Here is a 27,502-nt window from a genome sequence, read left to right as displayed (position 1 = left end):
CAAAGCATTTTTCATCAGAGCATGCAAACAGCAATGTGTGTACATATGCAAACACGTGTATATGAGCTGTCAAGCAGGCTATCTACAGCATTTCATGTCATACCTCCTGGTGTCTCTAAACGTGTGCATGCTGGGGATTTCCTTTATGCCGCGTATCTGAGGATGCAGATTTAGAGATGAGTTTTCCTCACCTTTTCAAGTTTGTTTCCAGCCTTGTACAATTTACATGCGCGTAAAACTTTGCCGTGTATTTTAAGCACTTTTTTCTTTTTAATTTTCAGTCCTAGTGCTCTTCCAGAAGAGCAGCCACATTCCAGCTCTCAATGTGCCCCTCTCAACTGTCTCTCTAAGCCTCCTCCTTACCCCTAATCTTCATATGCAACGTAAGAGAAAACGCAAACTGAGTGGAGTTCATGCAACAAAGGTTCGGGTTGTTCCCAGCAAGCGGGTAGACAATCCTGCCTTGTTGCTGCATCGATAAGTCTGGATTCATATCCACTGCTCTGGCAACTGAGGGAAGGTTGAGAAGAAGAACACAAAGCACAGAGCCCAACCTACCGAGAAGACTTTTTATGGTCCCTCTGATTGTATTCAAACTTTACTATCACAACTAAAGTGTAGTGAAATTTAATATCTCAACAGAAATGTTCCTCCCAGCTGCTTGGCTTTACCTCTGAAATAATGAGAGACTTAAGCCAATATTAATAAAGAAAAAGTACGTTACTAAACCCTACCCTCAAAACCTCTAAGTTCAGCCATAGGAACCAGTTCAAATTTTCTTTTGTCATTAAGGGTGTGATATTTCCTTCTTACTTTATTTGCACCATAATTTTGTGTTTATAAAATGCAGTCTTTTTTGCAAGAGTTGTATTTAATTCATTTTTTTTAAACAAGCAGAAATAGCTTAAGTGAAGAATGACTGTGTTAATATTAAAGAGAGGCTTGTTGTATTGGCCAGCACGTGGCCAATTTTTATTGCACAAAAATGTTGGCAGTGGGTTGAATTGAAATGTTAACAATGACTGTATATTTTGCTGCTGCACTGATATTGTTTATGCACTTGTTTTTTAGTTCCTATTTCATTAGCTTCTGGTTTTGTTCAAGCTTTTCACTGGAAGATTATTATTTAGCCTAAGAAGGAGATGAGAGGATGATGTATTGATTTGTTTTTCGTTTTGCTGCATTGTAATTATATTTTTGCATTTCAGACAAGTAGATGAATTGGTGCTGTTTTTTGGGGTTACTTTCTATTTGGTATCTGAGAAAAAAAATCTAAAAAAGTATAATGTTGTGTGCTAATTAAAAACATTCTTTCCTCCTGCTCCCATATTCAGGATACTAGCTTGAGGCCTTACCCTGAAAGACTAGTATGAATTGCGAAGTTGCAGGTGTTCCGTGTGAAATATTCTATGGTGAAATAACTCCTGCAGGTAGAGTTAATGGTGTGGATCAAAGCTAGCAGGACTTTAGTGCATTTTTTCCTTGCCAAAAATCAGCAGATACAGAACCTTAGCTCATGTCAGTTTATGACAAATACTCAGGTGATCTACACTACACACACTCTATTGCAACAGTGCACAGTGCTCGTAGTTGAAGATTCTTTCCTGTAAAAGCTGAATAATCTGTTGGGTGTTTTTCTTTTAATTTTTTTTTCATGGCAAGTTTCAGAACAAAATCAAGGATAGCAAAATTTACTTTGCACAGTACCTGACAGCAAGGCAAGCTGCTAAGGTGTAATGGTTCAGCATCTCTGGGCTTCTCATCTGGTCATCACCTAGGAGAAGTCTTCAGTACTGCCTACTTGTTGGTAATTAGCAGTCCTTGCTCTGTCAGGTGGCCTTAATTTATTTACAGAACAAAGGCTTAGATATTTCCACGTCTTTATTCCTTCTCTGCAGCGTAAGTATGATTTACAAGCGGGAAACACAGTGCAGCCTAAGGTACAGAGCAGCTGGACAAAAATTGCTGCGTATATGGTTGGAATAATTTTTTCACATTCTGCCTGAGCCTGGGAAAATAAACTCAGGCTTCTGTTAGAAACAGTGCTTACCAAATGTTATGATACACAAAACATCAGCAGAGGAAAGAATCAGTGACCAATCAGTGTGCCTAACAATTATTATTTCCATGGTACCAGTAATGAAGGTGCTGTAAATAGAAATATTCTCTGTAATCAACAGTGTGTGTCACTTGTAGCCTTGGCAAAGCAGCTGAGCTATTGTAACAAAACATTCAGAGTCAAAGGTGAAGAAAATAGGAACAAACTGACATCAAATTCTGATCAGATTGAACAGACAGCAGTCGGCAATGTTCTGCTTAGGTTTACCATGCAGTTCACGTGGTTCTTCTTGTATACATTTACATAACTATTTAGTGTCATACTTAACCTACATGTTGTCTTGTCAGAGAAAAGTCAAGTAAAACTCATTCAGCTCTATCATATTGTTTGACATGAATATTAGCTGCTATTTTGATTTTTACTAAAAAATAAACAACAATAAAACCATTTTTGTTGGTGGCAAATGCTGTCTCCCAAGAGCACCTCACAATTCCTGACCTTGCAGACTGGAGTAGGGTGTAGTTATCTTCTGAAACAGTGGTGATGTCTTTGACCAATAAGGACAGCTATTGTTGATAGTTAAGCAGAAAAAAAGATTTGCGTTGCACATTGCATAGAGTGCAGGCTGTACTTGGAATAGATTCTCCTATTTTCATATCCAAATCAAACATATTCCCTAAATTTTAGTTAAACAGGAATTCAGTGAAATACATTTTCTTTTCTATGTAGATATGAATATATTGGAAAAAAAGATGTTGTAGTGGAATGTTTGTTTGGTAATGTATTTGTTTCCAGTTGTGATTTGCTGAGCAACCTTGGGAAATTGAAACATACCGGTATGTCCATGTTGATCAAGAGTTATGAAACAGCATTAAATGGTATAGAAATTGTGGCCCTGTTTTATAGAACTAAGTGGGTTTATTAAATTTTTTATCCTCTTAAGCTTTAAATTCTTCATTTCTAAGTTTTCAATTTACATTTTTTAATATGTAATAAAGCAAGTAAATGTTGGAAATTTAAGAGAACTAGAAACAAACCGATTTAAATGTACAAATGGCTGTAGTTATTGCATTGTAAGTTATAAAACTGTAGGTCCCCGGGGACAACTTTTGTCAGTTAACCAGTACAAAATAAAATGCATATCTTGAACTTGAGATGATAAACTCTCCTTTTTTACGTAGTGATTGGTAGCATGCAACTTTGTGAACGATTTTGTAGGAAATATTTACATACAGACAAAAACAGACACAAAAGCTTTTTTTTTTTTTTTTTTTTTTTTTTGAGTTGCGAAATATACTTTGCCCATTTAAAATTAATTTATGGTGGGGTGTTATCTATTCTGATTTTTAAAGAGTAAGTAAAAGGGATACGTATGTTTTCCCGTGGTTGGTTGAGCGTGCTCAGAAATGCTGAAATGTGCCCTACATGGGAAGGAAGCAATTCAAATTCTGCTCTGATTTTCTGAAATGTAGTTTTTGTTCTCTGTTCTGGCCTTGAAATTTCTTTGGATTTGAAACAGCATTTTCATTTCTGCTTTAGTGAAAAAAAGTTTTCATTGTTTGGAGAAATGGTACAATTCTGGAAATCCAGTTTATAGGATATGTGTGGAAATGAAAAAAGAATAGATGGAAATATAAGGGGGTGGGAGATGAATAAATAAATATAAACTGTAAGATGTAATAGTATGGAAAATATATTTTCTATCAGAAGGTTAATGGAGGCTTTTACAGAAAGAGGAACTAATATAATTTGTCATTGCTGTTGTGTGGAAGTTTCTGGCTTCTAAGTGGAGGCAGTAGTGGTATTCTTTTCAATTGATCTAATGGACAGGTTGGCACCTCTGTGCTTGCTCCATCCACATTTTTCACAGTAAATTAACGTAAGCATAGCTATACAGTAGGTTTCATAGATTGAACTATAATTAATGTAACACTGCAAGTTTTAATGCCAAGATGACCTTCGATTTATTTTTGATTAGAAAAGATTGTTAACAAGTTTAAGCCATGTACCATATTTAAGTGCTAACAAAAAGATTATGTTATGAAATATAACCTCACTCATGAAATGTGACCTTGCGTATGGAGGCTGCTCATGCTAGGTATGTTGCAAATACTGCAGTGCAGCTGTTTGTAAAACACAGCCCAGTTCCCATCACACTGCTAATGATGTCCACGAGTCTGGGCCCTTATTTTGATACCAACCTTATCGTTCAGCGTGCAATGCCAATGACAAGAGTTGTGTTGCCATTGCTGGATTGACCACTGTCGTCATCATCAGATGTAGATTACATGAGCCGTTCAGAGGTCTGTTTCCTCACTTTGATGGAAAATTTTCCATCCACCTGGATTATAGGAAATCTGTGTTTGAAAATGGCTGGCACTGATGTTTTACCTTTGAAGTGTGATACTTGCTGTTGATACCTCTTTAAAAATTCCAGTCATCACTTTTCTTCAGTTTACCTTTGCTGTGTGTGCAGTGAGTCTGAAAGGAACATCTACTATTCAGACTTCTCTAACCATTAAGGGTTTTTGTTTGATTGTTTTTTAGTATAATTAAGCATCCTATGGAAAAGAAAAAAAAAAAAGAAAAGCAATTGCCTTTCATCGTCAGGCACAAATGCATCTAAATATGCAATATAAAATATGTGATTGAGATTTTTAACGTCATGTTGCTTTTCCATATCCATAAATAAACCAGCAAATTCTTATTTCTTGTGTGATCTACATACTCTTCATGTCAAAAAGGCAAGGGGGCTATCACCGAGTCTTTATATTTCATTCTGAGGTGTATATCTTAAATCCTTGTTGGATTTGTATGGGAACTGCTAAGTCACAGCCTGAACCAGAGATTGAACACCTGGTGAGGGGACACAGCCAGCCCTGGGAGCACAGGTGGAAGCAATTCCCCTGTGTGACTGGAAGGGTTGAAGCCTGGCTCTGCCCCTCCCTAACCTCATTTAAGGGCTGGGCAGCACAAGGGAAGGATCTCTGCTTGGAGATCCCTCCTTTTGAAGTAGTTTGCAAGCCCTGATTCTTGGGATGGGTGAGCACATCTTTCTTTCTTTAGCTGGCTTCTGACTGTCATCCTTTTTTGGGTAATTTGGAACTGTTTATCTGCTATTTGCCTTTCCTTACAGGGTTTTAATCTGTTTACTTTGGAGTTCTCAAGAAGCTGCTTCATGAACTGTAATAGAAACCAAGTGTCAAACTAACCAAAATTAAAGGAAAAATCCTATATTCTGTAACTGATGTCAATGTGCAGGCAGACTCTGGGTGATAGGGCCCTGTGTTTCAGAAATGTCTTTCCGTGAAGCTCCATATTTGTTTGGGTTATCATTATTTGCTGTGAAAGAAATAGTGGGGAAGAGTATGTCATTTTTCTCAGCATTTGTAAACTAAACTTCAGGAACATTTTGGAAATCAATGAAAACAAATGATAAAAATTTTAAATAGACTAGTTTGATAGCTGAATTGTTATTCAATCAGGTGTGAATAAGAAATAAGAGTTATCTAGCTTGTTGGTGTTTGGTTTTTCTTTCCTTGTTCACTGGTGTGGCTGTGTGTGCTATGCTGGTGGGTAAATTAAGCCTGTTTTATTAGTTATTGCCCTACTGGTTTTTAGCCCTATGGTTTGACTGTTAAAGGGTTAATTAACTTGATCCTTTGTAAACAACTTAAAAAAAAAAAAAACAACTGTTGTGACTTTTTAATCTGTTGAATGTTACCATTTGCATGATGGTCTGTATCTAATGAACCATACAGATTGCTGTGTTCCTTTCACAAGAGTTTTAACATTGGTGGAGTTTGTGACAAACACTAATTTGTATACTGTATGTTTACTGCTGTAATAACTCAGCTACTCCTATGTTGAATTGACCTAATGTTGTCCTGCCTTCTTGGGGTTAAATGATGGAGTGCTTCTAGGTGGTGAAGAATATACAAGTATATATGTTCATTTGCTAAAGACTGAATATTGGAAACTCTTCTTGTTGCTACTTCATGCTAAAAGCAAAAAAAAAAAAGTTAAAAAATTCTTGTATCCAAAAATGCATCATTTGTTTTTAAAATTGAAGTAATTCCCATGTAATTCCTTGTAGACAATCCTAGATTAATGACTTGTGAGGGATTCATAAAGTCTGTGCTTGTACGAGTGTAATATGATCATGCAGTCAAATGGTTGGGAAAAACACTCTAGTGCTGAAGAAAATAATTAAAAGAAACCAGTGTACTGATTCTTACATCTTTATGTTCCAATTAAAATCATTATGTTCCAATTAAAATTACAGTGTAATGCATAACTGTTCCAGTGAATAAACTGGCCACTTTTGTTCATTTAACTCCATGCTGTCTGGTCTACTTGTATTTCTGTCAGTTTGCAGTGTGTTGACTTGGCTTGTGCTTTTACATTGACTTATGTCTTGAAGATCCATAACTGTGGATGGAGAAGGTATCAGAATGAAAGGAAAGGAAACTGAGAAAGGAAATAAACATCAAAGGAGAAGAGAATCAGAACTACATCAAAGATGCTTCCTCTGTTTTTTGAGATTGAGGAGATATTGAAGTAATGGCTGATTCACCAAATGGTTTCCAAAAACTTTGAGTATTCTCCAAAATCTCTAACGTCTGTATAAGGTCTCAGTTAAAAGAATGCTTTGTAAGCGTGACTGCTTGAGGTAGAATTTCCATCTGCTAGGCATTCTTCCCCTTTGCTTTTAGATGAAAAGGTATTCTGAGAATAAATAAGAGAGAAGGCAGATTTTGCTTTCAAAACAAATGCAGTCAGGAAGAAGTTTCATGGAGGGTTGCTACTTCTATAAATGTTCCCATGGTTAAGTTGATTTGAGAAACTGCTAACCCTAGTTGCTCCTGCCCATCTCTGAATCATCTCTTCAAATGGTCCTGCACAGCTCTTGCGGAGGCAATGCTATGAGTAAGGTCAATGAAATGGTCTGAGTTTAAAAAGTATGTATTTTTAATCTAAAAATATCTTTTCCAAAGAAAATGTCTGTATAATCTCTCCCTTGAGAAGCACTGTTACCTCATGTTCTGGAGTGGGAGGTGACTTCTGTCAAGTGAACTACTGCATTTCCAGTAAAAACATGCTAGATGATAATGGAGAAGATCTGGCACTAAAGTTCACCATTACTACCACTGCACATTCTTGTTTCTGGGCTGAATCCTGCAGCTGTGTTCAAAGAAATGCAAAGTACTCCCAGTTGTGCCTGAAGACAGCAGGAGCCATGGTTTGCCTCTCAGTGGTACAGACAACTGACAGGCCATGGGCCTCTCAAGTTTGGTTCACAAATATAGTGCATAATTTTGAGTAGTGCTGAAACCCTGATTTCAGGAGACCATTAAGAGTAAAGGTACTAACAGTGAAGAGAGACATGTCCAAGTGCCTGACATCCACATCTTTTAGCAGCCTGTGACATGAAAGGCTTTGTATATAAAACTAAATATAGAGAAAAATGGAGCTAAAATAGATGATTATATGTATTCTGGGAAAAGAAACTTGGAATAAAGCCAGATGTGCTAAAAGCACAGAGACAACTGCTTTCTTCTCAAGGGAGGGTTTGAGTGATTGCCTGAAGGGAAAGTAATATTTTTCCACAAAAATAAGGCTCAGTGCTACAGCTGACAACTCAGCAGAAGCTAAATGATCCAGTAAGAAGTGTTGACTTTTGCAAGAATGATTCTTTCTTGACTGGAGCAGTAAATTATTAAGCATACATTTCACTCATTATTGTTTATAAACTATCTTGTATCATTAGGGAGTGACCTAACTTCAGGAATAAGGTTGGATGACCAGTTTTAGGAAAGAAAAACTTTAAAAATTATTTTTATAGTCATTCATGATTGAGAAAATGGTATTTGTGGTACAACTCCATATGAGAGACTATTAAAAGAGATTAGAAATATAATATGGAAAGCAGTGTGAGTACTGAGTTCCCTTGGAGATCATATTAGAGGTGGTGGAGTCTCTGTCCCTGGAGGTTTTCAAGCAATAGGTAGAAATGGCACTGAGGGACATGGTTAGTGGGCATGGTGGCCCTGGGCTGATGGTTGGACTAGATTATCTTAGTGGTCTCTTCCAGCATTAATGATTTTATGGTTCTATGATATCTTGAATGCAGAAGCGTGAGCCCTATGTTTATTTGCCTTCATAGAAAAGGGAAAGGCATGTGGTAACCAGAGAAAAAAAGCTATTGCGTTTACAGCATGCATCTTCTATCCACCTACGCTAAAGTGCTTTGTTATAGAGGTAGGAAAGTTGTTTCAGAGACGTGCAGCCTCTGTAAGCTCAGATGACTTGAGCTGATCCATCCAAGGTAGGTTTTCCTACTAATAGCTTATTAGCCTTCTAAGGTGAAGGGACAGCTGCCCTTCATGGCTTTATGGTTGCTACCATCACGCCTTAGAACACAGGGAAGTTATTTAGAAATCAGGTGGATTCTGAGCCATATAATTCTAAGTTGGTTGGGAAACTTGATTTGCCCCAAGTGAATGGACGTGGCTTCCAGCTCATTGCATTGAAGTTCGATCTAAAGAGATCCCAAGGCTGGAGTAGAGCTCCCCTGGACTTGAGATGGCTCCATCTGGTTTTTAAGTGTTCAGCTGCGTAGAGATCAGAGGATGATGGGCACAATGTGTAGTACCTTGTGCAGTTTGAAGATGTGACTGAAAATTGTTTTTGCAGCTAGTTTGTGACTCAAATTCAGTCAGGCCAAGTGTAAAATTCAAACAAAAGAATGTACTGCGTACAGATAGCAGCAATCTCAATGTCCTGCATTACTGAAAGAGGAAATGCCTCTGTGGAGGCACAACTGCTTTCAGAGGCTTCTGTTATCTAAGCCAAATGCAAACTGGCTCTTTTTTTATCTTCAGAGTATTCTGTGCATGTTAATTAATTCTTGAAACATCTTTGCAAAATGGGTGCTGTTATCGCTCACCTACAGATAGAGAAATTGAGACTGAGAGGATGAAAAACATCATCAGTGTTTAAAATGAGCCAAGTTTCTTTACGCTTAACCCTCCACCTTTCTGCAGATATCCACACTGCATACACATGGGCAGCGAGTGGCTTTCAGATGTGGTGTCTAGGTATTGTCAGCAAGGTTTAGGCCCATGCTACAGAAGCTATGTTGCTCTAGCTTCTGGGTTCATTCAGAGCTACTTCCCTGTCTCTGCAGTCTTCCCTGTCTCTGCAGTGCTTGGTATTAATAGACTCTCACTATAAATAGCTGAGGTTTCACATCAGTGGTCTTATTTTAATTTCCTTAGGCCTATGCCTTCCTTCTGACTGTGTCAGGCCTGTAAACTGAAAAGGCAATCTGACTCACTAAGCCCAAGATGATAACACTGCCTAAACGTGGGAAAACATTTCTTCCCCTAACAATGTTAGTGCAGTAGAATGTAGATGTTCTTTTTCTGGTAGAGAATTTGGGTTCCCTGTAAGTCGACAGCATTCCCTTAAAGACTGTGCTCAAAACCATAAGTACGTATCTGTGACTGAGCCCAAACTAAGATTCTGGAGTTTATGAAGCCTCAGTCTGTGCTCAGAGCACCCCTCACCCATGCAGTTATGCTTAGTTCTGTTTATGCTTGAATATAAAAATGTGGCACATTTCAATATTGTAAAGGTATGCCCATCCGCAGTGCATAAAGCCTTGGATGTATACTGCAAAACTTGAAGTATTGAGTGAGTTCCAAAATTAGGCATTGTCAGATCTCTGGAGGAAAGGTCTGTTTGTGACATATAGTTTCCCAAAAATGTATTGAAAAGTAGAATTATGAATGAAGTGCTATTTTTGAGACTTGGTATGCAGAAGAGAATGTAAAAGTGGAAGAGGACCAATGTTTATATCCTTTTCGGAGCCTTCGCTCCAAATAATCTCATCTCAAGCCAAAAAGATCCAAGGAGTCCACGGAATGTGGAATACAATGAATGCACGCAAAAGTGGATGAAGCAACAGAGGAGTCTTCAAGTGCAGCAACAGCTTTGAAGTCCTTCTGTTTAAAGTTATTATTAATTACTAAGAAGCATTCTGATACTCCTGTGCATCTACCATATGCCTCATTAGCTGAAATCTTAAGTACCTGGCAGCTTGGATTTTACAATCAGGGAAAGAAACAAAACTGAGGGAGTACTGCAGTATTGAGACCATTATATTTTCTTCCAGATCTGGAACTAGTAGTTTTGCCTTTCTTTTCATGTTTGATCACCCTGTTGCTCTCTAGGTGTTGACTTGCTAAGGAGAGAATCATTTTGCTTTACTGCTAAAGCATTCAAAAAGGCAAGGGCATCATTTAATGTATACGGAACTTTAATAGTGTATGACTACAGATTTGGGGTGTGCGGTACAACTTAAAGAGCTGTCATTCTTGTCCTAGGAATTAGACCACATTCAAATGTCTCAAGTGGAGAACTTGTACCGTGGTGGGTTTTTTAAACCCTCTTCATAGCAGCTGTCAGGTCTTGCTGCTGGAGGAAAGAAGAAACAGAAAGCATGACATTTTCTCAAGCATACCTTGTGTTTTCTCTCCCTTTTACTAAAATAACCTCCCAGAAGATTGTTTTCACCTATAGCTAATCTAAATTAAAGCACTGTTGCTAATGGTATCTGAATATCTAATACTAATTGGATAGTGGGAAATATATTTAATTAACCCGTGGTGGTGATAATGAAGAACATTCTGAGACCTCTAAAAGCAATTAGTCCTTGTTAAGGGCATGCCACTCCAAAAGATTTAGCTAACAAAACTAATCAAATTGTAATTACCCCTCTAAGTAACAATCCTTCCTTAGAATTAAGGAATATATGTGATACCCTTACCTCAGCACAATTTGTGTAAACTCCAAGAATTTGTTTACAATAGAAGACATGTTTCTGCACAGCAGAAGAAGACAAGACACAGCATGGTGGCTGTATAGAGCAGGAATGTTTTTTCCTTTAATTGTCCCAGTGCTTCTCTCACAGAGCTACCTGTTAGCACTCATCTCATGGTCTTCTGTGTGGTAGGGAAGGAAACCCTGGCTGTAAGGGTTCAATAGGGTTCTTAATTAAGGTGGCTGGAAGCTAACAAATCCTGCTGCTGGTTGATCGCCAGTGACTACCTTTGCTAGGGCACTTGATGACAACAGGACAGTGTTCTGTTTTACACAGTCAAGTAGGGCAAAACAGGAGAGATGTATTAGAAACTTTAGTGACTAGGCTAAAAAAAATTGCCATGGCTTCTCTTCTGATGGCTGCCTACCCGTCCTTTTTTGTTGTTGTTTCAGCAGTACATTTTCAGCACAACATTTGGTTAAAACTTCCTGGAGTTCTTGTTATGGCTTACTTCTCATGTGTGGCTCCTAATTCACACTCTTGACTCTGCAGCTTCTTCTCACATGGAAGTAAAACCAATCCTAAGAGATGGTGTGTGCTGCAATTTGTGCTGGGGAGTAAATGTTAAACAGCTGGAAGTATTATTTGACATAAGCCAGCATAATACTGTAAATCTAGTGTCCCCTTTTTTCCTGATGGGTGCTGCAAGGGGAACAAGCGCAAGGCTTGAGTACCTCTAATCTTAGTCGGGGGAATGGTTTACAAAGACAGAGTCAATAGCCTCAGGCTGAAATTCACTTTATGTCCTTGAATGCTGGATCCCGTGTTTGCCTGCTGATTTAACTGAGGCTAAGTAGCTCCCTTGCACTTGCTTGTTCTGTGTATCTTTGTTGCACACACTGCAGCTATTTTGTGCATAATGCTGTTGCTGCTGCTATCAGAAGAGAGTTTTCATCTGGAATATGCATGAGTGCCTGAAATGCATGAGATTTTTATTTAATTAGTATCCTACTCTATCTTCTGGCATATCAGTTCTTGTCTTCGTTATACTGCTGGCAGAACAGGTTTGAATCTTCAGTTCACAGAGGATGCAAAATATACGATGAGCTGTTCCCTGACTTAGGCAGGGCTTTGTAGGGGTGGATTTTCTATATTATATGCTTCATTTTAATTTTTAGTTCATATCCAACAGACAATGGCATTTTTTTGTCAGACCTCAATGAAGGTACTGTCCACATCAGCCCTAAATGAGGTTCTCTAAAGTATGTTGTGTAATGGTTTGAAACATACCCTCATTTCTGTGAGGTGCCAAATTGGTGTATTCTTCCTCAGGGTGTAGATTAATGCTCTCTAAAAGTGTTGCTACACAGACTGACTAAGAGTTACAGCACGAGGAAGTACTCAGAGAAACTAAAGCTTGAGAAGAGATAAACAGGCAAGCTAGATAAGCAGATTTTTTCTGTAATTCAGATGAAAATAAAGGTAAACTCAAGCAGAAATAAGGGAAATTGACTGGCCACAACAAAAAAGTCTCATGTAAGCAGCCAAAATCCGGTCTTCTGAAGGTTGTTTCCATTAGGACAAGTAAAGATTGGCACAAAGAAATCTACTGAGGGGGCAGCATCTTGCATACAAATGAAGTATTTAATAAACTAAGGAAAAATTGCTGCTTTGGTGATCCAACAGCATGAGATGAGTGATTTTAATCCTTTCATGCGCCAGAAGTGCTTTTTCTTTTTTTTTTTTTGGGTTTTTTTTGGGGGGGGGGGGGCTAAAACTTGTCACCTTCTGCACCTCTGTGGACTTCCACAGGGTTCCTATTGTGCCTCCCACGTGCAAATAGGAATAATAAAATCTGTTTTCCACCACTGCATTTCTCACCACCCTCACAGAAAGATTTTGAGCCAGATGGCCTAGCTATTGCCCACACTCAAATGTGGCTTAGCAGTGGCTTACTGGTTAACTCTTTTGCCATAGAGTAAAGGAGTCTGTGACACTTCCCACATGTTGTCTAGGATGGGAGGTACAATGCACGCAGACCTTTTAGTTGGGTTGTGTCATATATTTTAAACAAAATTGGCAGCACTCTCTGTGGTTAAGCTAACTTAGATCCTGTTTCCTATAGTCACTAAATTTTTGATCTTTCAGGGTGAAGTTTTTCAAGATAGCATCTCTGACTTCCTGTGCTTAGAAAGGTCTTGTTCCTCTTGCCGATATTGCCAAAAGTCCCTCTGTCTCTTTCCCAGAGATGAAGAATATGTGAGACTGAGAGCAGTGTATAAGGAAGAAGGAAGGGCATGCCAGGAGGGCAGGCCAATTGTTGCCAAGTGAAAGCAAGCAGAACGGACGTGCTGCTGGCATACAGCAGCTCAGAGCCAGCTTCAACCAGCTGGCCCAGGTCTGTGCTGCAGCTAACTGGGGGGAAGAGAGACAACCAGCTGCTGTGAGAAGCTTGCACTGAACTACAAATGCTCTAAAATTACCCCAAATTCACTGTCAGCATGACTTTCTTCTATCATTGACTGTCACCTCACTGCTCAGTGTCCTTCTGAAGAATGATTTTCTCAAGAAAATGAGCTTGTGGCTGATCTCCTGATGCCATAGCATAGTTACCAGGATTCTCCGAAGTGACCTTTATTTTCCAGTGACATTGAAATAAGTTACCACTCCCTGATAACATCATAGAAAACAAAATTAACATAGTTCATACTATTTGGGTAGGATTTCTGGGGTGGGTGTGTTTGTCTTTGCTTCCTTGGCTGTTTTCCTTCCAGGAGCAGAACTCCATATTTAAAGAGGCAAGCACAAGAATTAATAATAAGTGATAATTATGCCTAGCTAGCGATTGGCTGTTGAGCAATTGGCAATACTTGGGTTGAGATCAGTTGTTTAGTTATTCTATATGAGAGAAACAGAGAAAGGTCTATTTTCAGTCTTGCTTTCATTCCCGTAGAGTACCGTTTTGTATTCTGTTGCTGTACTGCCATCTTGGACAACTTTGAACAAATAACTTCTCCCTTTAGTACCTCATTTCCTTTTCTGTCAAATAAGGCTGATCCTTGCCTCCATGGTGAAGTGCTTTGGGAAATACTAATGAGAGATTCTCCACCTCTCTTCCCTTTCCATGCTTTAATCAGTAGTCAGGAAGACTACTCAATGCTCAGTGCTCCAATGAAGAATTAAGTGTGCGTGAGCCTTCTCGAACAAGATTCTTATCTGAACCAAAGTTAATGATTGATCCATGGTACGTGCCCACTAACTGTAGGTAGTTTAGAAGAATCTGTCACACTCCTAATGCAAGGAAGTCAGTCCATGTACTTCCTGAAGAAACGCTCTTCATAACACAGGTATACTCATCTCCATATGCCCAGCCCATGTCAGGTAACTGAAGTCAGGAAATAAATCAGTTTTTTTTACCTCTGAGTCATAGCTTTGCCTTATATGCTTGCAAAAGGAAAAGCCAGTGTTTACAAGAACACAAAATCCGGAAGGTGATCTGGCTACCTCATTTCTCTGGGGAATGATAGAGGGGGATGTCAGGTATCAACCTGCTTATGGAAAATAATGATTTCACTGAGCAAGCTCCTGACAGACCCAATGGCTCTCATCCTGCACACAGCAGCCTGCGGTTATCCAGACACAGGTGGCAAAAGTGCAGATATTCTTCCTCTAAGCACCATGTCCCCATTAAGCAGAAGAATGGAAGCTTTCTGGCACTGTTGCTATGTAAGTGAACCTAAACCCAGGTCTCACAAAAGCATAGCTGCTTTCAGGTTGGATATTAGGAAAAATTTCTTCTCAGAGATAGTGGTGATGCATTGGAATAGGCTGCCCAGGGAGGTGGTGGAGTCACCATCCCTGGAGATGTTCAAGAACTGCGTGGATGTGGCACTGAGGGGCATGATCAGTGGGCATGGGTTGGGGTTGGACTAGATTATCTTAGCAGTCATTTCCAACCTTAATGATTCTATGATTCCTGATGCTTGTTTCAGCATTAATTAATATTTACAGTGGGAGGGAACAGCTCTGGCCTGAATGAGCCACATTAATTGGAATTACTATTGATGCAAGTATTGCTGATCTGTCCCTGGCACGAAAACTCACTTTTAAGTGATAAATGTCTTTGAGAATATTCTTGTTGGAAGAAGGGTAATGTGTTACGGCCAATTTCTTCCACGTACACTGATCAGTCCTACAGGCAATCCTAAGCCTCCTTCCAGGCAAAGCAGTTTCGAGTTGAAGGACGACAGAAGGCAGCATACGGTGAGGAGAAACAAACAGAAGTAACATGGAGGGGGTTGAGCAAGCGTCACGCCCCCGCACCAGCCCTGTCCGAGGGAGCCCTGCTCTCCTGTGACTCTGCCGCCCTGAGGAAGCGGCGCGGGGCCAGGGCAGGCCGGGAGGAAGCAGCGCAGGTGCAGCGCCCGCCGCCCCAAGTTCCTCGTGGGAGAACGGTGTGGCGGCCGCGGGCCCGGCAAGTTTTCTCACAGCCCAGGCTGGGCTGGGCTGGGCGGCGGCCGCGGGCTCACCATGTCGGAGGGGGTGCGGCGGGCGCCGGGCAGGTACCGCGGGTAGGACAGGGTAGGGCCGGGGGAGGGAAGGGGCGGGGAGCGGCGGGCAGGTGAGAGCCGGCGCTGGAGGCGGCCGGAGCCGCTGTCGCAGTGCGGGCGGGGGACGCTCCCTCAGCGCGATGCGGGTCCCGCAGGGTGCCGGGCGGGAGGGCCGCTGAGCTTCTCCTCACTCTGCCTCTCTCTGTCTGCCTTCTCCCCCACCCCGAGGATGAGCGGAGCCGACGGCATCAACTTCAGGCGGGCGGCCATCCGCAGGAAATCCACCCCGGGCCTCGGCCCCGTTCCCAACGGAGCGGTGCCCACCTGCCCCGCCGGCCCCCCGCGGGTCGAGCCCGCCCGGAGCGCTCTGGCAGGTAATGACGGGGGAGAGCTGGGGCGGCTCGGGTACCTCGTGCCCCGGGATGAGATGGAGCCGCTCGGTCGGCGTTCATTAAATCCTGCCAGCCCTCGGGCTGCGGGAGCCGTGAGACGCAGCACCGTGACTGCCCCGCCCCGCCCCGGGGCCGCCACCTTCGACCTGCGGCGGCTGCGGGACCTGTCGTGCTCCGCAGCCCGTTCTTTGGTGAGACGGTCGGCTGAGGAGAGTTATGCGTGCACTTGGCCTTACTGTCAAAAGGAGCTGTCGTCACACCCACACTTTCAGGAGTTTCATAAAGTTTTGGCTTAGAATCGAGTTGATGGATGCAGCTGAGTGTATAAACCATGTGGTTGTGTGATGTGGCAGCTGTGGAAGGTCAGCCAGCGTGAGGTGGGTGGTTTTATGGGTGTGGGAGGCCAGAGTGGCCAAACCAGAGTATGAAATCTCCAGCAGAGATTGTGGTGAATGCACGATGTAAAACTTAGAGGAAGGGACGCTGTCTCTTCATGAATATCCAGTCAAGAGATGTGTTGATATGAATATGCACAAATAAGACGAGGCTGTCGTGGAGTCTTTTCAGCATTAATGGGTAATGATGCTGGCAATGTGCGTAAATCCGCGGTTTCTGTTTGTGGTGGGATTTTGTTTTGAAGACTACAGCTGCGTGTTTACATCTGGAAATAGGCGTTAACAGCTGTATTTGTAGTGAGGAGGCTTAGTGGATTTCAGTCTCCTGTAACATGGAACGGAACTGGAACCCTGTGTTTTGTGTTAGTTCTTACTTCAATTACCAGGCTTTTGAATCACTGTCATAGAATCGGTTGAGTCAGGAGGGACCCTCAAAGGCCATCTAGACCAGCCCCCCTGCAGTGAACAGGGACACCCACAGGTGGATCAGGTTGCTCAGAGCCCCCGTCCAGCCTGACCTTGAGTGTCTCCGGGGATGGGGCATCCACCACCTCTCTGGGCAACCTGTTCCAGTGCCTCACCACCCTTATCATAAGAAACTTTTTCCTTACATCCAGTCTAAATCTCCTCTCTTTTAGTTCACAGCCGTTTGTCCTTGTTCTCTCACAACAGACCCTGCTAGAGAGTCTGTTCCTTTCTTATAGTCCCCCTTTAGATACTGAAAGTCCTCTATCGAGTCTCCTGGAACCTTCTCCAGGCTGAACAGCCCCAGATGCTTATCATTACCACAGAGTCCTGGATAGCAATTCCACACTCATCTACAATCTTTTGTTATTTGTTGCTCTTTTTGTCTGTGCACACACTAAACTCACAGGTGATTGGTATTTATTAAGCGTATGTGCAATGCATACATAGCTTGTTCAGGTTCATAGAAAGCTCTCGTGGCTTTTGGGTGGCAGCAAGGTTGTGAGGGTTATAACAAGAACAACATGCTGCTTATCAGGTGTCCCTGAATTTTGGGAACAAATATCATAGTACTTTCCTGAACCGTGATTGATAAATATGATTGTAGTGTGAAAAAAATCACAAAACAAAGATGAAGAAACAACGTCTGAAAACATGGGAAATAAAAGGGGAGACTCAGTGATGATTTTTAGCATTTCTTATGTAAAATAAATAAATCATCCCATTTTTTTATTTCACAATCCATAATCCACTTCTGCTAGAAAATGCTGTGAAGAAACCTTATGTATACAAGCAATTTCTTTTCTTTTAGTGGATCTTTAGTTCTGTATCTGCTTCCCTGGTGACCACTACAGCATGTGCTCCAGCATGCTGTAACCCTGGGACAGTTTCATAGTCTTGCTCTCTCTTTGTTGTCAGAATGTGACCTGTTTCTGCTGCTGATAAAAGTGATCTATGATTCTTGCCTCGATTCTGCAAGTACAAACTTTAATTCCCAGATGCAACATAAACTTGAGTGTGTTCTTTCTTCTATCAAAACTGCAATGATCTCTGGGAGCAATGGTTAATGCTGTGTCAACTCCGGGAGTTGAACTCGGCGATCCTTCTGGGTTCCTTCCAGTAAAAAGTAATCCAATGCTTACATTTTCTTTTCTGGCTTATAAAACACAAAGTGGATTTTGTGGGGCCTTCTAATGCAGAACTGTGCCTTTTTATCTGCTTGAAATCCTTTCTAGAGGGAAGGAGGAGGAGTTACTGTAGCCCATGCATCTCCAGTCCTTTTCTCTGCCAAGTGTTGTGAAATGCGAGAGTTACTTATGTTATGCCTGAGGGCTGAACTAATACAGTTGTTTCAGATCCGTATCTGACAAGCAACTGAAGAAACTAGTTGTATGACATGAGTTACTTTTGTTTATAAGTACACTGGAAAAAACTCCGGATTTTGTATATTGCAGACTTATCAGAGCTCTCTGACATTAATACATTCTGTGTTTATTAGTGAGAAGACTTAATAACAACTAATGCAACTCCTTTATGTGCAAGAGTTTCCTCAACAGCCCTTGACATTGGCACGGTGAAGAAAGGGAGTATCACAGGTTTTCTGTCCTGGGAGATAAGGTCTGGAAGTACTTCTGTTCTTGGTCTTGTCTGGAAACACTTTCACTGCTGAAGTGGGCTACTTAAGTTGTGTGTTATGGCATCAGACTTTGGTTGTGTATTGCAATCTAAGTATCCAGTCTCTATTGGAAATATCTTTCTCCTCTTCAACATACCATGGTGGGAGTCGTTTAGGTTCATTGTTGTGAACGAAATTGCAATTGAATTCTACAAGTCTTGATGCCTGAAAAAGATCGGTGTGTTTAAGTACCCACAGGACCAAGTGAAAATGGCTTCCTTTTAGAAGTTGACATCAATTTAAAGGCCTGAACAAAAGAATGCTTGAATCTTCAGAGATGCTTTGAGATGGCTGTAAAATGTCAAGGCTGGTATCTAGAGTCCGTTTATAGAAGAGCTTTCTGTGGAATGGCATGATTAATTATCCATTTTTGACGGGAATAACTAATGGGATTTTTTTTTCTGCTATGTTAGAATTCAGAGTTGATACTAACTGGAGCAAATCTGTAGTTCAAAAGCAAGTGTGTACTTTAACTCCAAATCAGCTGCCTGCCAAGAGTTAGGTGTAGGCTGCTGCGTGCTTGCTCAGCACTTTTCACAAGCTGATAGCTCTTCAAAGTGTGAACCTGGCAGCACTTTGTTGCTGCATTGGATTAAACTGTGCTGGAGGGCTGTATATCCACTGAGTTAACTTCACTTAGCCATGTAGGGAAGGCAGTTCAGAACGTGAGGGCACAGTAACTTGCTTTCATAGCAATAAATAGCTTCTTTTCTGGTATCAGCGTGTTCACCTCTGTCCTTGCTACATATTGACTAGATTCATTTCCTGTGAAATGCAAATCTTGTATTGGTTCCTTGGCTTTGTTCACTTAAGTGCAGATTTACACCCTTTCCGGACTACTTTTCCAATTCCCTTTTATCTAAATACATGGCTGCTGGCACTGTACTGCATGTTGGCAGTCTCGGACACTGCAGCATGGGTCTTGGGGAGCTGAGGTAATTTGCATTCAGGGCAGCATTCACTGCAGCAAGGTATCTGCAAACACTGACAGGCAAAAGGAACAAAATCCCTGCTCCTGCTGTTGTATCCTTGCCTGTTCACTTGATCTGCTTTTATGGGATTACGTTAAGAAAACTGTGTCAGTCTTTGGGGTTACCTTTTTGCACTGGGAGATAGCTAAATGAGAATGCAGTACCATCCTATTCTAGTCTAGGAAAAATGCCTTTTTTGTTCAGGGGCTCATTTTTTAAAAGTTTGCCCTGCCTCACTGGGTTTTGTCGTTGCTGGGCTTGTTCGGATTTATTTTTGAAAATAATTAACTAATTAACTTTGGACTGTCATTCCCCTTGCTCCTGGCTCTGTGTTACTCACTGTCTGTTGTTGACTCAGTCTGCAGTGACTGTACAGTGTGTTCAGGGAAAGCCTTTGTGGTCACGAGGGCTAATCTAAGCAGTGGCTGGGATCCCTAGATGCATGAGAGGTGTATCTGTGAAGGAGAACTAGTTGCCTCGTATGCTTCCCTGCTAAGTGCAGGGTTTGTGAAAGTTTTCTGAAGTTGATATGTCTCAAGGAGAGCTGATGCTTGAAAATATTGAGGGTGAAGCGTAAGTATTTAGGAATTTGCTTTGAAATATTCCTCTCCCATCAAAAGATGAGGGAAAGTGAAGTATAAAAACATTGCTATACGCAGAACTTCTGTGGAAATACATTAGCTATTACATTTGCCTCTTTACTGTTATGAGACAACTTCCTGTTTCCGTGGGCCAAATTAATCCCACGTGCCTCCTGTTGAAGCAAATGTGTTGCGTGGAAAGTTGCAGGAAATGGAACTTAGTTTCTGAATATAATTTCACTGTTTTCTGATTCCTTTCTCCTTTTCTTCTCCAAATTTTTAGGATCAAGATATCCCTTTAAAGCCAAGGGGTGGCTGGTGTGGCTATGTAGCTCTTGCTAAGCAATGTCTGCTTTACCCAGTAGTTGTTGGTCTCGTAATAATGACTTCCTGCTGATTTTCTTAAGTAAATTAGACTTCTTATTCACAGCTGCTTGACTTGCCAGTGACAAAACACAACAATTTCGAAGAAGAATTTGCCAAGGATTTGCTAACGGCATAAGTCTGCTTCTTGCCAGAGAGGCTTCTCTGCAGTGGACCCCAAGAGACGTAAATGCTGCTAAATGCCATTCCTGAAGTGCTTTAAGGGATAGCTCTGAAGTTAGGAAAATAACAGCTTGCACACATGACCCAAATTAGTCTGTTACGCAAAAATCACAGGAACAGGTTGTTTTTGCGGATAACCGAATAAGTATAGTTGGGAGATTTTTGGATTGGTGGGGAACTTGCTCAGGGACTGTGTTACTTTTGGACAACCAGTAAAGCAAAAAATACTGAAAAAGCAAGCTGTTCGTACAGAAAAATAACATTTGCCCTTTGGTTGTTATTTTGTCCTTTGTCAGTATCTGTGCTTCTTAAAACTGCACTTGTCAGGCTTTTCACCCACTTTCATGGTGACAGGCTATCTCATCTCTCAGCATTTCAGGCAAAATCCCATTTCAGGTTGGCCAATACTTTTATTTGATGTTGTCTGTCAGTACATCTTGAGAACTGTGGGATCTGTGTTACAGCGTTTTAACTGCTGTGTTTTGCACTGTTACGTCTTCAAGTAGTGTTAAGTAGTTGCTGTATAGGATAAATTATCTTCCCAGGATGAAGAATTTGTCAGAGGGAAAGGAAAAATGTGAATAAAATTTTAAAATAAGATAATAATGCTTTATTTATTTTTTCCCTCCTTCTTCAATTTCTCTTAATACTGGGTATGCTTTCTTAAGAGCATTATCTTCAATTCAATTATTTAACCAAATTACTGACTGCAGATCTTGTAGCTAACATTCCTTCTCTGTGAAGAATATAATGTATTCTGTTACAGAATGAGACACTGTATGTAATATTTCTCTTGAATATAAATAAATCTAGGGTGTACAATTACACTTGTATGAGCATAGTGATTTCTTCTGTCATGCGAAATCTGAGAGGAGTGGCTGATACACCAGAAGACTGTGCTGCCATTCAGTGAGACCTGGACAGGCCGGAGAGTTGAGCAGAGAGGAAACTGATGGGATTCAACAAGGGCAAGTGTAGAGTCCTGCACCTGGGGAAGAAGAACCACCTGCATTGGTACAGGTGAGGGGCTGACCTGCTGGAAAGATCTGCAGAGAAGGACCTAGGTGTCCTGATAAGCAACAGGTTGGCTACGAGCCAGCAGTGAAGCCACATCTGGAGAGTTGTGTCCAGTTCTTGGCTGTTCAGGTTAAGAAGGACAGGGAACTTCTAGAGAGAGCCCAGAAGAGGGCCACAGAGATGATTCAGGGCCTGGAATGTTCCCCTTATGAGGAATGGCGAAGAGCTGAGGAGCCTGGAGATGGGAAGGCTGAGCAGGGATCTTCCCAATGCTTATAAATATCTGATGGGTGGGAGTCAAGTGGATGGGACCAGGCTCTTTTCTGTGCAGTGGCAGGATAAGGAGCAATGGGCAAAAACTGGAACAGAGGAAGTTCCATCTGAACATGAGGAAAAACTTTACTCTGAGGGTGACAGAGCACTGGAACAGGCTGCTCAGAGAGACTGTGGAGTCTCCTTCTCAGGAGATATTCAAAACCTGCCTGGATGCTTTTCTGTGTAACCTATTGTAGGGAACCTGCTTTAGCATGAGGTTGGACTAGGTGATTTCCAGAGGGCCCTTCCAACCCCTACAATTCTCTGGTCTGTGAAAATTTAGCCTCCTGCTCTTGATGGTAGAAGCATCTTAATCAAGTGCGTAACTATGGTCATCAACAAGCATATGTGCTTCTGACAAGAGGAGACAGAATTCTATTTAGAGGGGGCATCTCAGAGCTATAGGTTCATCAAACACACAGGAAAGTAAAAGGAAGAAGTTGAAAGAGGAAATTCTAAAGTTTTTTTGAAGCAGCTGCCTTGGAAAAAGCTTTTTAACAGAAGTAGCTGCAGCAGAATGAACTACTTTTAAATTAACCTGAAGGGGGAAGATTGAAGCTTTGTTGAAATGTTGCTGGACAAAATAAAAACCAGAGATGTCGTCTCAGTGCATAAATACACAACAGTAAGACTGTATCAGGAGATACGGAGAAATGAGTAAAAGCAGAAAAGGAGACAAACTAATTGCTACAGTAGTTTACAAAGCAAGACAAGTAAAGAAGGATAAATGTATTTTAATGAGTTTCAAAGCAATTTGCCTCTGATTATTCTGAACTCAGTAAAATGAAATATGAAATGGATTAAAATTGGAGGCTAAAGGCATGGAGTTAAGTATTAATGCTAAGCATGTCACAGATGTTAATGTAAAATATGTAAAATAGTCTGGAAAGGCGGAAAGATGTGATGGAACTCTAATCTGAGACATAAAATCCTGTGATTTATTCCTGACTTCTGAACAAATGTTGTCTCGAAGCATAGATGATAACACATCGGGATTACAGGTCTAGCCTTCTCCTCATAAGTAATTACAGGCATATTCCTCTCCCTCAAACAGATGCCATTGTGTCCAGATGTTGATGAATGCTGGAGAGAGAAAACGTACACTGATAATTAAAAATAATTCAGACTGATTTAGAGGCTGGATTTCTTCTGTCCTTTTTAAAACTTAGGCTTTTCAGGGTGGAGTGTGTGGTCTTTAATTCTGTTTGTCACTGCTGTAACCAGGCTTTGCAGGTCTTGTAGCTGTACCCAGACTTGTAGCTGTGTAATTTCCAGGGAGGTGGTTGAGTCACCATCCCTGAATGTGTTTAAAAACCACTTGGATGTGGTGCTCAGGGTCATGATTTAGCCGTGGGTTGTTAGAGTTAGGGTAGTATGGTTAGGCTGCGGTTGGACTTGATGATCTTGAAGATCTTTTCCAACCTGAGCAATTCTATGATTCTATGATTCTGTGGTTCTAATTACACTGTAACTGCATCCAGCTTCTGCATACTTGGAACCTATGAGATCTGAGAGGCCTCCTAGTGCTGGTGCTGTGCAATGAGGGCTGTCCCAGGGTTGCTGCGGGCGCTTGTCCTGGTTTCAACCTCTCCCCTCTCACTTAGAGACTCTACACCAATGGGATCTGATGCAGCTTCTCTGTGATTTCTTCAGGGACCTCGTGATGCTAGGAAAAAAAAAATCAGTAGATCATTTTCTAAGGACATTTTCGCTACATTTCTTCAATATGCATGAGCTATGAGAGATTTAGGTCTGGGCAAAACTGCAAACCTGAGTGTAGCTCCTCCTTCTGGTACCCAGTGAATTCTGGAGGTAGAAGAGGAAGGGAGGGAGTACAGAGCTCCTTCTCTCTGCTGTTCATTCTGGACAAGGATCCCGATCCACTGATCTCTTTTCCTTCTGTGGACTGCCTGTTCTTTAAGCGTAGTCTGTATGCAGGAGAAGGGTGACTTCTTATTCAAATAATGGTTATATTGGTACTCTTTATTCTCCTTCTGGGCTGAGCCACTCAGTTGCTAATGCCTTTTATGTCTCCTAGGTTCTCTTCCCCCAGTGGAAAGCACTATTTTAAACTGAAAATCAATGTTTGAGCCTACAAAAGATTTAAAAAAAAAAAAAAAGCTGTAACTAAAATTTTGTAACTGTTGAAGTTAATAATAGTATTTGAATTCTCTCTTTAAATGTTTGGTCTGTATCAGGATTTGTCAACTTCTGTCAGTGAATAATCAGACTATTTTTCTTTTTTGTGCTCATATACTGCAGTTCGCTGTCTTGTCTGTGATGCTTCGGTTTCTTAGCTGAATATTAATATGCTCATTATTTGCGTTAACATCAGTAACCGAGTTAAGAAATGAAACTTACTGGCTAATTACATTCATCTTCAGAACTGGGGATTTGAGAATCAAAACACAGACACTGATACAGGAAAAATAATTTGTTTTTGTTAGAGCTGGAAGTCTTTTCAAGTTCAATGCAATTGTAATGCTTGACTTTCTTCAGATGACTCTTGCCAAAATGTCCCTGATTTTAATATAGGTATAGTTTGCATTCCTTTTATTCAGTCTAACACTAACAGTGGCCATTAAGAAATCACATTTTGTCAGTGAGAGTAAATTCCTTTTGCGTTCTACCCATTATCCTATGAGCTAACAGTTCTATAGTATTCAAGCAAGTATACAGGATGACAGATACCTGAGTCCAACAAAAGCTGGACATCCTTTATTTGCTCCTTGAATGTCTGTAACTTTTTAGCTCTTAAAAAAGTGGGCTTCGAACTCTCTGAAACAAAAACTTAGAAATTCTCAGGTGAAACTGGGATTCCAGAACAGACCTTATAAAACATAAGATTTTGTGGTATATATAATGAAATGAGAACTACAAGGGCTGCTCTGAAAGTGATGCCCCCTCTTTTATTATGTTGGCCAGCGATGTCAGGGATGGATGTTGATGGTATGGCAGTAGAGGTTGAACCTTCCCACCAATATTCAGTTACATTTTGTTGCAGTGTGACAGATGGCAGCAGAGGGGCAGTCTGACCAAATGGTGACTGACATGGAAGTGTGGATGAAACAAAGGTGTGTTCATTCAGTTGTTGATGCTCGCTGAATGTTTAGGGAGCACAAACAGTGGATGTGAGCACAGTGAAGCAGTAGGTGGTGTATTTCAGCAGTGTCAACAGTGGATCACCTCCAGTGGTGCAGATATTTACAAGCACAGCATGCAGGCTCTTGTTCATTGCTCGTGAAAATACTTAGCTAATGGTGGTGACTATGTTGAAAAACAGATTTTTATATCTGAGAATTTGCTTTATCAAATAGTGTTATTGTGCTCTTTGTATCTGTTGTAGATTCCATGGAAATAAATAAGAGGCATTACTTTCAGAGGGGCCTACACATTATTAGTATATGAAGTAATGTGGCTCTGTGATTTGGCTCAGTTTTCCTTGAAATGTTGAACTGTGTGAATTAAGATGCATTTTAAATTTGAAAACACTTAAGTTGCAGATGCTTAGCAGTAAAAATTTCTGTCCCTACTAGAAAACTGTGGTTACTACTGCAGAAGTTTGACTTTCATCAAGTTCTCCTGGTAATCTGAACTGAGTTTTGCTCTGATTACATTTGCACTCTCTGGAATAATGAATGATAATGTGCTAAACAGTGTTCTTTGTAATTTGTTAATCTGTATTTGATCCAGTGGACAAATATGCTCCCCAGGCTTCCAAGTGAAGGGCGTGCTAATGACTGAGCTGGCTGTTCATACGCTGGTTAAAGCCTGCCAAGCTAGGCTAGGGAGCAGAAGCTAACGGCTGTAGGACACTGGGGTGGCTTTTGTGGTTGTGTTGAATGGTAGGGTGCAAGCAAGTCAAAACACAACAGTCCCACTGGCTGGTTTTCCACATTGTTTGCAGACGACACCAAGCTGGCAGGAAGTGTCAATCTGCCTGGGGGTGGCAAGGCCCTACAGAGAGATCTGGACAGGCTGGATCTCTGGGCTGAAGCCAGTGGGATGAGGTTCAATATGACCAAGTCCCGGGTCCTGCACTTTGGCAGCAACAACCCTAGGCAGCACTACAGGCTTGGGGCAGAGTGGCTGGAAGATTGTGTAGAGGAAATGGACCTGGGGGTGTTGGTCGATGCTCGTCTGAGCATGAGCCAGCAGTGTGCTCAGGTGGCCAAGAAGGCCAATGGCATCCTGGCTTGTATCAGAAATAGTGTTGCCAGTAGGAGCAGGGAAGTCATTGTCTCTCTGTACTCAGCACTGGTGAGGCTGCACCTCGAGCACTGTGTCCAGTTTTGGGCCCCTCACTGCAAGAAAGACACTGAGGCCCTGGAGCGTGTTCAGAGGAGGGCGACGAAGCTGGTGAGGGGTCTGGAGCACAGGCCTTATGAGGGGCGGCTGAGGGAGCTGGGATTGTTCAGTCTGGAGAAGAGGAGGCTCAGGGGAGACCTTATTGCTCTCTAGAACTGCCTGAAGGGAGGCTGTAGTGAGCTGGGGGTCAGCCTCTTCTCTCTTGTAACTAGTGACAGGATGAGGGGGAATGGCCTCAAGGTGCACCAGGGGAGTTTTAGGCTGGACATCAGGAAATACTACTTTTCTGAAAGAGTGGTCAGGCGCTGGAATGGGCTGCCCAGGGAGGTGGTGGAGTCACCGTCCCTGGAGGTGTTCAAGGAATGTTTAGATATAGCATTGAGAGACATGGTTCAGTGGGGTTATTGGTGGTAGGTGGATGGTTGGACTGGATGATCTTGTAGGTCTTTTCCAACCTAGCTAATTCTGTGATTCTATGATTCTATAGCCTGTTTCTAAACTTCCTTATATCCTTAACCTGACCCACATCAAGCAGAGTAGATCTTCAGCATAAGAATTCTGACATGCAGTTGGAGGAGGAGAATTAAAAAATGCATCCTGTCTGCTGGGCATAGCCAGCAAGAGTCAGTGCTGGCTTGGCTGTCCTCAGTGCTCAACTTCCATGCTGAGAATTACCCTATTCAGTTTTTATCTTACTGTCTGTATAAGGGCTTTACTGCTTGTGTACAGGATATACTAAAAGGCTTTTGCTGATAGGATTGAGAACAATATTAGAATTCAGTGCTCCAATAAAGAAGTTAAAGGAACTTATAACCCAAATGAACTAGTTCTCAAAGAGTTTTGATATAGCTGAAGTAACCAAATATCTGTTCAGCTTAAGCGTGGAGAATTACTATTTCCTGATTTTAACAGCTCTTCACTTTTAACAGTCTGATCTCTGCTTTTCTTATGTGTCTGACACTGTGTAGTTACCTACATTTGTGTGAGCTTGTTTTGATTGTTTTCAGCAAATGCACTTGAGCTGTGACAGAAATGTAGACTTGTTTTAAACACTGACTATCAACTGTGTGTTGAAGTTCGGTACATAATGTGAATCTTACCATTGTGAATATTGTATACGCTTGGCTTCGTAAATACTACTCAGCAGCTGGGCTGGGCTAGATGCTTATTAAAACTGTTTTTTTCCCTGTAGCTTACATAAAATGTTGAGATGTGAAGGTGATCGATCCTGAATGAAAAAAGATTAAGTGATTTCACCGTGCATATTTTACGGTTTCCTGATTTTAGTGTTTACATCATTTAGAAAACCAAATATTATTTCTGTGTGTGTCCCATACATCCCAAATGATCAAATTTCTTTTTTTGAACTGTGATGACTAAAGACGTTTTCCACACCTGTTC

General features: G+C 41.3%; 2 protein-coding genes across 13 annotated transcripts in view; both read left to right on the top strand.

Annotated features, from left to right (window-relative positions):
• Positions 1-6,400, top strand: part of BICD1 (BICD cargo adaptor 1) — a 171,738-nt gene extending 165,338 nt beyond the window's left edge. For 7 of the 12 annotated variants that reach the window (XM_021388883.1, XM_021388895.1, XM_021388920.1 and 4 more), the window contains one exon: positions 282-6,400. In XM_021388883.1, coding sequence (XP_021244558.1) covers positions 282-369 — 88 coding nt within the window. In that variant the 3' untranslated portion in view covers positions 370-6,400. The remainder of the gene's footprint in view (positions 1-281) is intronic. The other 5 variants (XM_021388923.1, XM_021388968.1, XM_021388949.1 and 2 more) reach the window with 3 other exon arrangements.
• The window catches only part of FGD4 (FYVE, RhoGEF and PH domain containing 4), a 114,594-nt gene continuing 102,606 nt past the window's right edge, over positions 15,515-27,502 (top strand). Inside the window, exon 1 of the mRNA XM_021388984.1 lies at positions 15,515-15,810. Coding sequence (XP_021244659.1) covers positions 15,666-15,810 — 145 coding nt within the window. The 5' untranslated portion in view covers positions 15,515-15,665. The remainder of the gene's footprint in view (positions 15,811-27,502) is intronic.

Source organism: Numida meleagris, chromosome 1 (assembly GCF_002078875.1).
Source record: "Numida meleagris isolate 19003 breed g44 Domestic line chromosome 1, NumMel1.0, whole genome shotgun sequence".
In the NCBI taxonomy this organism is placed as follows: Eukaryota; Metazoa; Chordata; class Aves; order Galliformes; family Numididae; genus Numida; species Numida meleagris.
The sequence above is the reverse complement of the archived record's forward strand: the minus strand, read 5'-3'. Positions and strand labels throughout refer to the sequence as shown.